The sequence below is a fragment of the Haematobia irritans genome, chromosome 1 (assembly GCF_050003625.1).
Source record: "Haematobia irritans isolate KBUSLIRL chromosome 1, ASM5000362v1, whole genome shotgun sequence".
Taxonomy (NCBI): domain Eukaryota; kingdom Metazoa; phylum Arthropoda; class Insecta; order Diptera; family Muscidae; genus Haematobia; species Haematobia irritans.
In genome coordinates, this window is record NC_134397.1 from 88,676,666 (window position 1) to 88,693,643 (window position 16,978).

Below are 16,978 nucleotides of genomic sequence, written 5' to 3' on the forward strand. Positions count from 1 at the left end.
ATATTTCCTTCTGTCATCGACACTTAAACAGTTGTAAACGTTAAAACTTCACATAACTGTATAAAATTTATAAAACGGAAAATTTCATATATTTTTTAGCATTCGTGCTCAGAATTGATATCAAGGATTAAGATAAATATCCCTAAGGCCTTCCAGGAATTACCAATTCCTTTTCATTGATTTTCAGCGTTAAAATCATGCATCAGTTCCGTAGGATGAGCATTGATTTTAATTCCCTATGTCATCTAATTGACAATAATATAATTACTGATATGATTAATTCCAGAATTATATCATATTTAAGTAACTAATACACTTCTCAAAAAGTTAGTTGTTCTAAGTTACACGTGAGGAAACTTTTTGGAAATTTTGATCGAAAAATGTAAACGGCTAATTTTCTTCTGCAGTACACTTTATTTGCAGCCATAAAATAAGCATATTTAACGGTAAAGTTACGGTTGAATGTGAAAAAGGTAAATACAACCCCTAAAAATATACACCTGCTAGAAGAAATTTTTATTTCAATTTTAGATAGCTTTATAAAATCTAATTTCGTCGCATATTCAACCGATTTTGTTCAATAAAATGCGCAAAATATATAAAAATCACATTAAGTTTCAGGACCTGTTATTTATTTGTGTTAAAAGTCTTCCAACTTTTGTTACGCGCCGGCTAGTTGTGTGGTGAAGCCACAAAGAAAATAAATCAATTTCAGGAATATTTACCGCTAGAGTCAATTTGGCATGGTTGGATGTAATTCCTCGACTAGCTCATAGGGGATAAACTGGTTTTTGACCCGGGATTCCTAGCGCGTAGCATATAAAAATATTCCTCCATGCCGTTATCAAGAAATATATAAAAAAAATATAAAAATCCACTTTGCATCCACCACTGGTTTTAAATCATCGTTACAAACTCATACATTAGCCGTTTTCAACGACGAGCTGTTGTTGTCGTTGTTGCACATTTACCCCGCCCATCGCCTATGACAGACCAGTGCAAATATATTCGCCCGTCCCTTTGACCACACTACATACCTATGGACCCAACGAATTTAGCATCCCTCAGGAAGAATAAAGCGCTTACAGATTCATTTCGATGTTACCACAAATTCATTAATTTATATTTTTGGGGCAATATTCAATACAGTCGTGTAAAAGCTTATGGCCTGTTCCTGTATATCGAACGAAAGCTTTCTTTCGTATTCCAAACGAAAGAAAATTGATTTTTGTTCTTTTATTTCGAAAGACAAGTCACTTCATATTTTGTTGTCGAGTAATAAACGAACATATACGATAAGGTCAAGAAAAAAGTAAAAGCATTGTTAACATTTATGAATTCTCAGGCCAAAATTTAAAAATACTCATTTTTAATCATCAATGTATTCTCATACCAACGAATCGAACTTTCAAAAATAGAAAAACGCAAATTCATTCGCTTTAGAATCGAAAACGTTAGAAAATCTGAGAAACCCAAATGCATTTAAATGCATTTAAATATAATTAACGATTGTTGTACTGTGAATTAACATAAGGTTCAGAAATCGGTTGTCAATCATGGTTCTTTAAATTTCCTTAAATTTCATTAAATGCATTTACATGCACTTGTGTGCAGTTTAGTTGATTGTAAATTCTAGAAAATTCAACCAAATTTGGACTTAGAAATTAGAGGTGCAAATGGTCTTATTTGATAAAGGCAATATGTATAGAGAAAATGTTTATGAATAAATTGTCCATATATATTTTCAGTGTATTCACGATCTTTCTATAAATACCTTATGAACACGGTAATAGTTATTGCATTATTACAAAAACTCTGGAAAGCATAAATTAATTTTTGTTTTAGTTTGTTTACACTTTCATGCAGGAAACAGAAAAATTATGGCATGATACAGAAAATTTAGCTTGCATGATATAAAAAAAAGGTTTGGTCTATTCGTTCTAATATTCTGGTATATATTTACCCTGCCTAATGACGAGCTCGTATTTGGAGGGGAAAGATAAATTAAATAATTGTTTTCTTTTAAATTTCGCCGGACGATCAGATGTTATAATCTGTTTCCCTAGAAAAATGCTAAAGTATCATAACAACTACATAAATACAAAAAGGTAGAAAGGTAGATAAGACGGGATAGTTTTCTTTTTTTCACATTGAATACATCACCGATTCTCCCACATTGGTGTTGTCTCTGCTTCGTCTGATTATCATGCCGGGTAGATGTTACCAGTGGTGCCTCTGGAACAAGCGGTGTTACCAAATGGAATTGCGTCTGGTTAATACGTTCTTGACTTCAAAGAGATGCGTTAAAATCTGCTACATACCAATGGTGCCGCTGGAACTTGCGGTTTTACCAAGAAAAAAGGAATCATGATCTGACACAGAACTCAAATTCAATTGTTGCTGGATACCAGTGGTGCCGTTGGAACAAGCGGTGTCACCAAAAAAAAAATGAATTCACGCTCTGCCACAACGTTTGTAAATTTTTATTACAAGCTGATACACTCCAAATTGCTTATAGTCAGTCTTGCATTTATTTTATGGAAAAATTATTTGTTCACTGGCAACTTTCAAAATTTTGATAAAATCCAGTAGTTCTTCACAAAGCAATTGTCTAAATGTTATGCTTATTCTTATTTCCTTTTTGGATAAATATAAAGTCTATTTCACAAATTGCGAATAAGTTTTTCTCTGATTAAAGCATATGATGTCTTATTTCGTCTGCGGCAAGAATTCAACCGTTTTCTTTGAAGTAGCACACTTGAATGTCAGTTAACGTTCTGTTTTTTTTTTCTTATTTGGTTCGTCCCAGTAAACACAAATGTTTGAAAAATGCTAAATTTCAACAATTTTTCAAACATTTTTTCAAAGGATTAATGTAATATACAAGTTGAGAAATTCTTGAGAAAATCGCGTTCTCAACAAAAAACAGACATGACCCTCAACAGTAAAATTCAACACATTACCAATAATTTCTCAAGTGTTATCCTCAAATTGAAATGCATCGCTACTCAATAATATCTCAAACAATTTTCGATGCGAGTCAAATTAAAAATTAACATCGTTGCAAATACTTTTCAACCAAATTTTGTATGAATGATATCCCCACCTCAAATTGAAAGTCAAAGCCAAAATTCTATGAATTTTGTATAATTTTCGTCAAAATAAAATATATAATAATACACTACAATACCAATTGAAAAATAATAATCTTATTAAACATATCAACAAATAAGAACAAAACAACAAACAATAAAACTTTAAATATCTTAAACATTTAAACACTTTTGCATTGATAATTCGATTTCCTGTTGGTTTCATAAAACAGCATTAAAATGTATTAATATGCGGGCAATTTGAAATTAGAACGTGCTGGACCGCGTGTTAGAATTGATTTGCAGCAGAAGGAATTCACAAAATATCAATTTTAAACTGATAATAGGATGGAAATTAAACTGACGATGTGATGCACATTTTCATCCAGAAGTTGTTGATTTTAACAATTTTAATTGGTTGCACTTTGAAATGTTTCTGGAAACTTTTTCTTGTCGATAAGCCACCCATTTTTCATTGGTCAGCTTCTTAATGTTTGCAAGAATGTTGCATCCAAAGATTTTAGTTTTCTGCAGAGATTTAAGTTTAGTGACTTCTCTAAAGTGTTAATTTAATATTTCATATAGACTTACCAATTATTATAAACTATTTGAAGCAGTTCCAGTCAACTGTCCAACATTTTTTCATCGGTCAGCTTTTTAATGTTTTCTGCAAAGAGATATACATTTAGTGACTTCCTTAAAGTTTTATTTCAATTTTTAATTTCACTTACGTATTATTATAAACTATTTGGAGTAAATTCAGTTATTTGTCTAAAATTTTCCATTTTTTTTTATTTCTTCCAATTGACCACGAACTTCGTTGCACAAATAAGTATTGAAAACCACATGGTTTTTTCGTTGCATTTTAGGGCGGTGTTTTCAATTTCAATTTCAATTTCCATTTATTTCGTAATACAAAGCCAATTACATGACTATAGCCTAAGTGAAGATACAAAGTTTTCTCATATTATCTTCAACACCTTTTCAAAGATTTCATCAACATTTTGGCAAATTGGAAGTAATTCGCAAACAATCTGAAGATGTATTGAAGATGAGCTGTTTCAAGTCAAGTTGAATTTATGTTGAAAATTATATTTAACCTCAAACTGAAAAGTTGTTGCATTTGAAAAACGCTCATTCTTTTTTTATTGGGGGTTTTCAGAAAAAGTACAATATGCCGTTTTTCGAAATATCTCGAATCTTCTTTTTCTTTCAATTGCATTCCCCAAATTTTACCGTTTTCTTTTTCTTTGAATGTATGCTACAGATCAGTGTGTATGTGTGGAATGTCATATAAAAGATGTTACCATATCTTCTATAACTTATCAGGTATCGGCGTGCATAACTAAAATGATTCGCCGGCGCTCGGTTTCGCTAAAAGAAAGCGATCCGTTACATTTTGCATACGATAGCAGTACACTTGGTCCCCACAGAAAAAAATGTTTGTGTACATTTTTCCGATCTGTGACGGTGTAAAGTGTAGTCCAGAACAATTCTTAAGTGTGACATCTCACGAAAGCGGTACATGTGGGTATCAAAACAGGCACGAATATGTCCGGCTGATGGATCCTTATGAAACTAAAAATAATTTACAAAATGGGAAATGGAAAATGACTTATGTTCAAAAAACAATTGGTTGAATAACTAGAAATGAATCCGCAATTGTTCAGGGAATTTGTGAGGAGCCGGACTCCAAACAGTTTAATCAGGTTGGAAACATATGCATTTAATCTCAATTCATTTGGGCTTTTTACGAAATGCGACAGATAACATGAAAAACAATAACGAAAAAAATATATATTTTCAAGTAATCCTAGCAGCTTCAAGTAATACTTACTTCTCTGAACTCGTGTACTATAATCAAGGTACTAAATTCTCATGATCTGTTGATATGAAAATGTATTATTTATATATAAGCATAGCATGCTATTTAATGCAATACTTCCTTAAATAAGGTAATAACGTAATGATTTTCGGTATGGATATTACATTTAGGGAAAATTTCCATCGCATAGGTTCATTTATTAAATGTCTTATTGCATCTCCAAGTAAATCGAAGTGTCTAATACCTCATTTACATTAGGTTCGAAATCTACTATTGTTAAAGAAAATTTTAACTTTTCTTGTATTCCATTTATTAAAGTTTTGCAAACATTAGAGTTCTGCATTGGAATGTGTGAAATATTATTTTTCATACATGATAAACATGATAACTAATACATTTTAGCATTTAGTCTTGTGATGTAATATATCCGGCTGATGAATCCTTCTCTGTAGCTGGTAATTGTATTTTTCTGTAATTTAGTTTATTTATTGCCTCACATACAACAAGATTTATAATCTTATAATTATAGTATGTGACATAAAATATTTCAGATGGGGACGATACCCTCACGGTAGGAAAGGGCGGGAAAGTGGGCGATGGGACAGTTCGAAAAAATAGAGCTATACTGCGGACTATTTCCTCACTTTTTATAAAAAGTTTGTTCGTTTCTTTGTCTATGGGTTTGTCATCAGATATGAGAGACCCATCTATTTTTATTTTTTTAATATGTATATTATATTTCTTAAGTACAAATTCTTTTATAGTTCTCTACACAAATCGTTGATAAAATTTTCATTACCACTACGAAGTTGTGTTTTGTATTGGTTTCTTAAATGCCTATATTATGCCCAACTATTTTGATGTTACTGTTGTTTGAGGGATTTCATTCTATTTAAGTTGCTATTAAATTAAAGTACTGAATTTTGAATACTAAAAATCTGTAAGTTCTAAAATAATATTATAAGGTATGTACTCAATAAGTTGTTGTTTTTGTTGCTTTTTATGCCTAGAAAGCTTATAAGAAACATAACAATTTCCCATTAAGATCGACCACTTAAGTTCAATAGGGGGATTTTGAGAATATTAAGCCCTAAGAGAAACTGAATGAAACATTTCTATGGTTCTATTCCATTAGTAGAAATTTTATATTAGGTTAAAGTGGCAGCCCGATTTGGTTCAGGCTCACATAGATTATTCAGTCCACCACATTAACTAAAAGTACACTCACAAATTTTATATTAAAACCAATTTTTTTTTAACAAAAATATTCTAATTTTGAAATCTAAATTTTAAATATTTTTTCATTTTTAGGGTTGCGCACGAATTCGCGGTGATACATTAGGTTTAGTCGGTTTGGGACGCATTGGCAGTGCAGTTGCATTGAGAGCAAAAGCATTTGGTTTTAACGTAATATTCTACGATCCTTACTTACCAGATGGTATTGATAAATCCCTGGGTCTAACACGTGTTTACACCCTGCAAGATTTACTTTTCCAATCAGATTGTGTTTCGCTGCATTGTACACTTAACGAGCATAATCACCATTTAATTAATGAATTCACAATTAAACAGGCAAGTTGAAATGAATATACTTATTTTTGTTTGTATGTTTTATTAAAAAATTTATATATTTTGCAGATGAGGCCTGGGGCATTTTTGGTAAACACAGCAAGGGGTGGCTTGGTAGATGATGAAACTTTAGCGTTAGCTCTAAAGCAAGGTAGAATAAGAGCTGCAGCACTGGATGTACATGAAAATGAACCCTTCAATGTATTCCAAGTAAGACGAAACGAATGTAAAACGGAATAAGTTCATCACATGCGAATGTCAATAACAAAACTGTTTAAAACTATTCTAACAATAATAACTAGCTTATATCATTGATGATTAATGTTTCCTTTCTACTTTATTTTTTCTATACTCAGGGCGCCCTTAAAGACGCTCCCAACCTAATATGTACACCACATGCCGCCTTCTTCAGTGATGCATCCGCTACAGAGTTGCGTGAAATGGCTGCTACGGAGATTCGACGAGCCATTGTCGGTAATATTCCAGATGTTTTACGGAATTGTGTTAATAAGGAATACTTCATGAGAACACCAGCTTCGGCCGTTGCTGCAGCAGCGTCAGTTTATTCAGAAGGTAAAATACCACCCATACTATCAAACCAAGAAAAGTGAAAACAAAAACATACATATTTCAAATTTACAATTATTACGTTTACAATTATCATTACACACAACCACTACTACTATTTAGTACTACTGCAGAAGGATTAAAAAAATAATAAACGAGATATAAGATAATACAATTTTTGTCGTAAGGAAACATAAAATGAATACATTTAAAATACACAATTCCTCCCCCTCCACCACCAACACCACCACCACAACCAATCCTGTAACTTGATTTTAACATCTAATAACAATAAGCAAACTAAATTGTAAAAAGTTCAGAGACAGAAAAAACCCCATATGATGTAGCAATAGAAAAGTAGGTACTTACAAATAAAACATTCTCAATATTATGGAAATATAGGAAAACAATATATGATGACGGTATTTGTTTTTCAGATATTTTTTCTAACTCCATTTCCACATAATTTGTACAACACGCGACGTGGATGCATTAAGAATAGAGCTTCATAATTAAAAGAGCGTTGTAGATAGCTCTTTGTAGTAAGCTTCGAACAAAAAAATGGTGGACGTTTATACATTTTATCTGAACTTTTTTGTATTTGTACAGCAAATTCTAAAAGTAGACGAAAATTTAAAATTTTGATAGTTTGTCAAGTATAGCTGTTTAACTTATAGGTGTCTAATATAGATTGGATTTGTAAAAATTTTATTCTTTCACCGTTATTGCGTTTAGTAGGGAGTCTCAGCTGCTTCCCTTTCTGATTTATACTTATATATAGGGTGTCCTAATAACCGTTATTATTACATGTTCGGGTATTATCTTCCCAAAAACGCACAAAAGAATTCAGTAAAAGTGAGTTTTAAACACTTATATTATTGTAAAAACATTAACAATTCATTGTAATAAAAGAAGTATTTCAAAATAAACTAATTCATGTTGTACGTTATTATTTTATATTATAATAATAACATACATTGCAAACCTTTTTTGGTTTATTTTGTATGAATCTTGGCGCGGAAAATATCAAGCTAATGAAGGTAGATGTCGGACTTATTGTCACAAGAGCATTGTACAATACAGACATTTTAACCGTCTTCTTTTCAGTTTTATCAAAGAATGCGAATTCATTATATAACTGGTAGTGTAATTAGTTTTTTTTGCAAATCGTGTTGTAATGAGTTAGCTGCTGCTTCACTTCTTCATTACGTCTGTTTGTAGGAAACCTATGACAATGTAAGGTTGGTACTCTGTTCGGCTTTTTCTGATCATATTTTGTCAAAACTAAAATGCAAATGTAAAGCATTAATTGCGCACAATTTCATCTTTTAAAATTAATTGATTAAAAAATGTAACCATGGGGAAAATCTGCTTTTGGTCTCGTAAACCGAACATAGTGCCACACTGTAGATAGAAATGTCATTGAAATACCGGTTAACAGATGCGCAAAACTCTGTTTTCCAATTAACAGAAATTTTTTTCAGTATTAGATTTCGTTTTTTGTAACGGAATCCTGTTAGCCTGTGTCGGTTTTTGATACCCCAGTTATAAAGAGTTTCGTTATCTATCGAAAATTCGAAAGGTTATGACTAACCGACTTGAGAGCCTCGACTATATATTTCACACGAACATAATCTCTTATCAATGAATGCATCTAATTTTCTTTTATGACAAAGGATCGAGTTTCCGCCGCGTGCCAAATAGATCGAAAAAAGGGAACATTTACTTCTTATACACAATTTGAAAGCATCTTTGACATTCAGTAATAGAGAGAAACTTTTTTAATGTTAATATTGCTTGCAAACTTTCATTTATTAATTTCATTGTTTTTTGCGTTCATACTTTGATGGTGTATTATCATAGATTGGGTAAGCTTTAACTCGTGTACATTGCTTTTGCGTTGTTATAATAATTAAATTTGTGGTTTAATATATGTGACATTCATAGGGATTATCTACTGGGACATGTCCAATTTCGAGATATTTGTACATGATCAGAGGATAGTTCTCTCGGCCATTATTGAAAACACACAGAAAAGAATAAAAATCCAAATTATTAGAAGACTAAATTTTAACGTGCATTAAAAAAAGTGAATGGTCATACGATTAGTTCATAATATCTAAGAATGAACATTAGGCTATTATATACGCATTTTGGCTACCAATTTGACTTATTTTCTTATCGTCGTTGATGCGGAGAGTATTATTTACTTGTTGGAGAATTTATATAGAACATATTCAACTCTGGTTTGAACCAATTGAAACCAGTAGAAGTAAAATGACCCTGATTTTTAAAAAATCCCTCAAAACTCGTACAAATAAAAGAAGTATAATATGAACATTGCATTCGATTATCAAGTCCATTGCGCTATAGATTGAAAATTTTCTTTTCGTTTGCATCGTAAGATGAGTACTATGTTCGTTTTCACAGCTACACTTTTGAATTATTAAAATTCCAAAGACAATATTTTACGCAATCAATGCATTGCAACTTTTTCACCCTAGTTTTGACAAGATTTTATAAAAATATAATTATCTACCTTTATGTGTAAGAAAGGGCCGAATAGCTGACAGAAAAAATTAAAAAAAAGGACAAACTGCAATTTTTATTAGCCGTAAATCACAAGATTTTACGGCATTATTTCTCCGTCTTACTCCTTATCATCTCGCTTAAACACGTCAGTTTTAGTATGTTTGTATGTATAATACTATGATACGTGTGTATTATATGTAACATGTTTTCGTGTTTCCTTGGTTTTACTTACAAGATATGCTTTTTGTCAGATGATGTTCAATATGTTTAAAATTTTGTTTCATTTTGAGGAAACTACATACTTTGAAGTATTTGATATTAAGTCAAAGAACAAATATTATTTGTTTCTTTTTTACGTTTAGAATTTGTAGTAATTAGGTTAAGCTTTTATAATAATATTTTTTATTTTCATTTTGCGCTATCTTCCGTTACAACAACCAACAACAAACAACTACACATTTCGAATCAAATAAATGTACCAGATTTCTCTACAACATCAGTAATATAACACATCTCCATTTATATACATATATAAATAAAGGATGTATAAAACGAAACAATATTTTTTATAATGTATAGAACCAAGAACTAGTAGACGATATCGCACAGCCATGAAATATAATCAAATCTACAAAACAAGGTGAAAGTAAACACTCATGATGCATATTTATGTATTTCTTTTTTGATTTGACCAATCGTTGGAATATAGGAATTATGCAAATAAAAAAATTATTGGTCTAAATTAGTATAAAGAAATGAAAATTGAACAATAAAATGAAATGAAATATGGCCATCTATCAATAAAAAGGGAGTAACGCAAAATTGAAAAAAGTGATCGAAAAATATGTTTCAACATATGTATATAAGTTTGACCATTTTGTGCAAATGAATTAAAATCAATTCAAATCAACGGTGCATTGTTTTCAATATACCGAATATCCATTTGATTCTGTATGGAAGCGACGACATATTGTTAATTCAATAAAATGCTTGCATTGCATTAATTTACAAATATACGACAGATTTTTTTTTCTATTTTCGCCCCTTTTGCAAACTCAAGTTATGAATGAATAGCCGTAACTAACATACACTGTGTTCTAAGGTTGTCACAATGCATCGTTGTTTTGTTTTCTTAACAATGGTAGTAAATGTAAAAAATAAGTATACATAAATATATCATTCCTTGTCAGTATTTTTTGTATTTATGTTAACAAATGTTTAAGCATTTAAAAATAAGAAGCATTGAATGTAAATAAGATTTGTTTGTAATATCACGTGAACCACTCATTGGCCGTTATTTTGGGCTTACATTTTGTCTATTTAAGATACATGTTATTATCATGAAACGTCATTTTTTATTTTATTTATATGTATCACTATCTTGTTTCCTTCTTGTTTTTCAAGTAATAATATCGAATCAAAAAAGAAATACTATAAATTCGATAATATATGGACCAAATAACGCACAGGCCCACAACACAGTAGTCAACAAATTTGTATAATAGCTAATAAAAATTAATGAAATATCTATCAAATTACTGGCTTTCGTCTATACATTTGACATGACAAAATTAACCTTCCAATAATTGTAGGATACTAAGAATCAATACTGAAGCAAATCACAAAAAAAAAAACATTTGCATGCTTTTGGTACGATAATTGATAATTGAGCTCTGTGTTTAATGATAATTGAGCTCTGTGTTTAATGATTTCATCATCCGTGATTATTTTCGCCTTTGATTTTATTTAAATAAACAATTCTTTGGAGAGAAATGTGAAAAGGTGTATGTATGTAAACATATATATGTTTAAACTGCGTATATATGATTGTAATATGTTACAAAACAAGTAATAATATTACAGAAAAACGTATTAATTTTAGGAGATAAACAGAAAAAAATTAGTATATAAATGTACATTCACCAGAAACATTAAATTAATGTAGGCTTTGTCTAAATAAATCATAATATAAAAATATACATACATATATATATATACAAAGAAACATCATTAGAAACCACAAACAGTGCAAGATGAGATTATAATTACACATAGTTTTAGGAGAGATATAACAGCAAAATATTTGTTCAACAATTTAATTTTTCAGTGAAAAAAAATACTATTCCTTTGTTTCAATGGGCAGCTACAAAAAGTCGTTAAATTGCACAATTTATATACTTTTGATCTACATTCAGATCAATTTCTTCTTCCCCTTTAAAATACCAAATTTCCACATTTATACCATTTACAATAGAAACAAGAGAAACACACACATGTATACACACAATTTTCTTCTAAGAACACACTTCAGAGTATATAAGACAAATGGCAAATTGCTTTGCACACATACTACACATTAAACACTACCGACCTTTCTTAGTTTAACAACTATATATATGATGTACCATCGTAAATCTATATATATATATATATATATATATATATATATATATATATATATATATATACATGAGCAAAAATAAAAGAAAATAATGAACAAATTTCCACCCTCATATTAATTTCGAAAAGATGATAAAAACTGTTATTTTGTAATGTATAAAAATATTTTTAATAACTGTGAAAACTATAAAATAAAATTGAATAATTTCCCAAAAGAAACGTAAAAGAAGAAATAAACAAGAAAGTTATTAAAAACCACAAATAAACCGCGTAAATTATTTACAACAGACTGATACAATGTTTCGACTATGTGTGGGTAAGAACCTAAATTCTCTCACAGCAAAAAAAAACAAACCATTCCTCCTTTCTTTGTTTTATCCTCCCATTTTGGTTCTGGAATTATTGGGATGATGGAATCATTTAAACAACGAGCAAATGAGGAAAAATAGCGTACACATATATCTATTTTTTCATAAAAAGGAGAATAATTTATTAATACAAGCTTTTAATTATAAGAATGAAAGCCAGTAATTTACAATTGTTTCAAAATTATATGGCCTTAAATCAATGACAAAATAGTGTATTGTCGATGTATTATATTTATTAGTCGTTTAAGTAAAGTTTGAGATCAGTATCCTTTAAATATTTCCAACATAAATTTAAACAATTTCAAAATATAAACTTTTAGCTTGTGTAAAAGACATCGAGAGTTTCTAATATTTCATTATAAAATCAATTAAGTTTGAAGTTGAATATATGGAAATTACATCATTTTATCGGTATTCGGGGAGCCACTGTGGTGCAATGGTTAGCATGCCCGCCTTGCATACACAGGGTCGTGGGTTCAAGCCCAGTTTCGACCAAACACCAAAAAGTTTTTCAGCGGTGGATTATCCCACCTCAGTAATGCTGGTGACATTTCTGAGGGCTTCAAAGCTTCTCTAAGTGGTTTCACTGCAATGTGGAACGCCGTGGGGCAGCATTCAGTGATAAGAGAGAAGTTCACCACTGTGGTATCATAATGGACTGAATAGTCTAAGTGAGCCTGAAATAACGGGCTGCCACTCTACCTAACCTAACCTATCGATATTCGAAATGGAATTCACTAATAAGTTTAAAAACTATATATTTTTTATATTTTAACCGTCCATATTCCTTAAGTAAAAGCAAACTTAAACCCTACTTTAGCATTAGTATTTATACAATTATTTACCGATTTAAGAGTCGAGAAAAATATTAGTCTTTGCATTTTGAAATCCTTTACATACAGTCGAATACCGCATTTACTAGGGGCAAACACTAGGAACCAGAGGCACCTCTTTGTGATAATACTCAACAATGAGTTTCATCATGATCCAGAGTTAGATATCCAGACATGTTTGCTATGGCGTCAACAAAATAATATCGATGTATTGTCGTTAGTTCTTTTTTAAAGAAGTTGTTTTGGCGAAATTATCCTTAAAGTACCTATTTAAATACTTTAATTTCGCCAAATGCGTATGGATTTCTTTTCATATGGTTTTTATCGTAAAACCGAGCTTCTACTCTATATAATTATATATTTGTTGTATATTCCAGTTTTCAAATATTCTTAGCCGTTATCGATATAGATTATGAACCAAAGACGTAAATTTCTATTGATTTGTCATAGTGATTAAATTCCAGTGTAGTTGTAATTATTTCTAGTTTCAGAAACACTTAATAATGATATAGGTCAATCCAACCTTTAAATACTCTAGAAGCTATCGATTCAGATATTGGACCAAACAAAAGGCATCAAGTCTATAGCTTTTATTGTTTTCCTACATTCTCTAGAATGTTTGTTATTTCAGCAAACAGTGACTGCTTTTTGTTTTCAACGGAAGGTAAAAGCTTATTGCTGTATTAGTAGTGGTTTCTAGAGTGTCTGCTATTACAAATCTTTGATGACGGCCACCATTAAATAACATCATATTTTATTGAAGTTTTCTTTGTTTTGCAAAAACTTAATTAAATTTGGTGTTTTGGGCGGTGGTGAAGCTGTAAGGATGGGGGTTGCGTGTGTATGTAAAATATTACTTCTAACTAAAAATTGACTAAAAATTAGAATTCTATCAAATTAATTATGTATTAAAAAATTTTGGTACGAATATGGAATTCAAGATTCTGCCCAAATTCAACTCATTCCACATTATTGCTTATTATTTTAAATTTACCATTGCTTTGACTTACTTCTCAACCAATCTAAAAATAATCGTGCTAGTTGTGATAGTCATGAAAATTTGAAATGTTATTTTTATACGAATTGGCATGTTGTATACAATTTTAACCAACCTGCATTAATAAAAACAATGGTATATTAATTTTATTGCAAACACTGAGAGAAAGTAAAAAAAAAACAATACATTCTTCACACGTATTTGCTTTACATTCAAAAATGAAATATCAATACAAAACAGGATTTAATGGCGGATATTATACAGGCGCACATCAACAGGCTCACAGTACCACACCTCATGATGTCCCACATAGTGTAGGAGGCGCTTTAGCACCGCCAACAACCGCTTCAAATATTAATCCATCGCCAGTACCAACGGTACAGCCAATACATGTATTGCCACAGGTTGGATTGCAGCTAGGACTTGTGAGTAGTAAATCGGTAGGTATAGATCTTTAAACAACAAAATCAATTCAATAAAATGTACACATTTTTTCCATCATCCTACATACACCTCATCCCGCACACAAACACAATTGCTGTTAGACATCTTACAAAATCATTTTGACCATATCACAGCCTTTGTCAAAATTTGTCGTTTATTGCAAAAGTTTAGAAAATTTTTAAATTTTAAAATAAGATTTTAAAATTCAGTTGAAAAGTTCCTTGCTTGACAGTATATATCGTTGCAATACGGCAGTACTAAAAATGTGCGAGATGCTATTAGTTATAAACACCACATTGTTTCGTATTATTTTTTGTATTTTTTATGAACAATTATATGTATATTCCATATCTTCATTGAATATGTTACTATTCGCACTTAGTGTATTTTATTAATTTTCACATTTCAAGAAAAATTTTTCACTTTTAAGAGTGACCAAAATTTTGCATTATATACAAATCTATAAATGCTGTCAATCACGTGGAACCAACAGTTTAGATATTGTGCAAAGAGAACCGAAACAGGGTAGACGCAGCTATAGGCTTGGAAGGTTATGTTTCAATTTAAATTTCTTTATTAAAAAGATATTTCATAAAATCTTATTAACTAATTTGATAATTTAAAAGTATCATAGTAAACATGAAAAACGTATGTGTAATGACAATTGGTCGAGAATGACCATCTGCCATAATTCCAAATATATTAAATTTACGTTCAATTATATTCATTTAACAGAAATGCTCTGTATTTTGAATCTGTCTCTAAATATTTGGCAATTTTAATCCAATCATCATCACCGATTCCATGTAGCATCTGTATTTTGCGATGCACATGCAATAAATATCCTTGACTATCTTCAGAAAGGAAGATTGATAGCTATCAATACATAGAAGAAAGAGAACGTGTTGTATTACAACGATAATCGCACAACAAAACCCCTTGAAGGAAATTATATTTTACTATAATAGGCTGGAACTTTTCAATTGACATGCTAGCCTGGACGTTGGAGCAACAATTCTTTGAATAATTATAGTTAAAATAATATTAAAGTTACGCATTTCTCAAAAGTTATTTTTGTTGTGTTTTTGTGCCTAGAGAGGGATAATCAAAATTGTATACAATTTTCATAATTCGGTTCCGTTTTATTGTGGTCGAGTCAAAATGATTTAGAAAATGTCATTGAAGATGTTGAAAATTTGCTTCCGAATCCCTATTAAAAATATATACAATTATCTGTTAGTTTGTTTTATATTTAGTATAATGACAGTTGCTGTTGTTAGTTACCATGTCCTGTAATAATTGGCAGAATTTGTTTAAGTAAGATGTTCATTATTATTTATTTAGTTTAGTTTGGGTACTATCAACATCTCTCCTATACAGTATACACGTTTTTGTAGATTAAACTCTTGTAATGTGGAAAGGAATAAGTGATTTGCTTTATTGGGAAGTTCTCACTGTTGTTATATGAGTGTATGTATTGTGAAATTGTATTATATGTATTCAAATATTGTTGTTGTTGGTTGTTTGTCAGTTGTAAAATTTGATATTACCAAAGTATAATATATATTTCTATTTGATATCCATCCTATCCCCAAACGTAACTGTGTTCGTCGTTTGTACTGGCGAAATGTAGTTTACTCGTTTGGTATATTGAAACTTGTTCCGTTCTAGGATTGTTTCCTCTTGATATATGAGAGTATAGGTTTATTTCTTTTTTTTTTTTTTTTGTTTAATATATGTAATTTCACTTTTCATGTTTGGCATATATTTGAATTCAATTTGAAATCAATTCCATGTCTATCGATGTGACTTTAATAAATATTGTGTTATTTAAATGTCTTCTTATTACAGCCCCAGACGGCGCCCGACCCTAATAACCATCATCCATCCACGTCTAAGCCAGAGTCATCGGAGGTTCAATAGTTCAAACGCGACAACACCGCATCCAGCATTTGCACCGCAACTACTTCTATTAAAACAGCTGCCAACAATTTTTAATTTCTTTTATCGATTTTTTCTATGACATGGCGCTGTCGTAATCGCATTGGAAAATACGAAAAAAGATTACCCACAATCGAACCCATCTTCTCCCATTTGCTACAGCAATAGTTGAGTAGGCACCGCAATACCTATCTACCATCATAGCAAACTAAATGTTTTCCGATACTAAATATGCGTTAATGTGAGATGTATGTAGAGCAGTGGCAATAAATCGAATCAATGATCATTGACAATTCGAATGCGAATTAAAGAAACTTTTTCTATATACATATATATTTTTTGGTTTTTGTAAAGTTTTCTTTTTGGTTATTATTTTTATTACATTCTGATCACAAATAATTTTGTCTACC

General features: G+C 30.6%; 1 protein-coding gene and 1 long non-coding RNA gene across 8 annotated transcripts in view; one reads left to right on the plus strand and one right to left on the minus strand.

The window, feature by feature from the left end:
- The window catches only part of CtBP (C-terminal binding protein), a 31,375-nt gene extending 14,493 nt beyond the window's left edge, over positions 1-16,882 (plus strand). For 3 of the 7 annotated variants that reach the window (XM_075291108.1, XM_075291110.1, XM_075291109.1), the window contains exons 4-8: positions 6,229-6,489; positions 6,556-6,696; positions 6,843-7,059; positions 14,424-14,623; positions 16,479-16,882. In XM_075291108.1, coding sequence (XP_075147223.1) covers positions 6,229-6,489; positions 6,556-6,696; positions 6,843-7,059; positions 14,424-14,623; positions 16,479-16,550 — 891 coding nt within the window. In that variant the 3' untranslated portion in view covers positions 16,551-16,882. Of the gene's footprint in view, positions 1-6,228; positions 6,490-6,555; positions 6,697-6,842; positions 7,411-7,490; positions 7,987-14,423; positions 14,624-16,478 lie in introns of those variants that run through there. The other 4 variants (XM_075291111.1, XM_075291112.1, XR_012718022.1 and 1 more) reach the window with 4 other exon arrangements.
- Positions 3,188-16,978, minus strand: part of LOC142221396 (uncharacterized) — a 33,182-nt gene continuing 19,391 nt past the window's right edge. The window contains exon 4 of the long non-coding RNA XR_012718026.1: positions 3,188-3,620. This is a non-coding gene — a long non-coding RNA (uncharacterized LOC142221396). The remainder of the gene's footprint in view (positions 3,621-16,978) is intronic.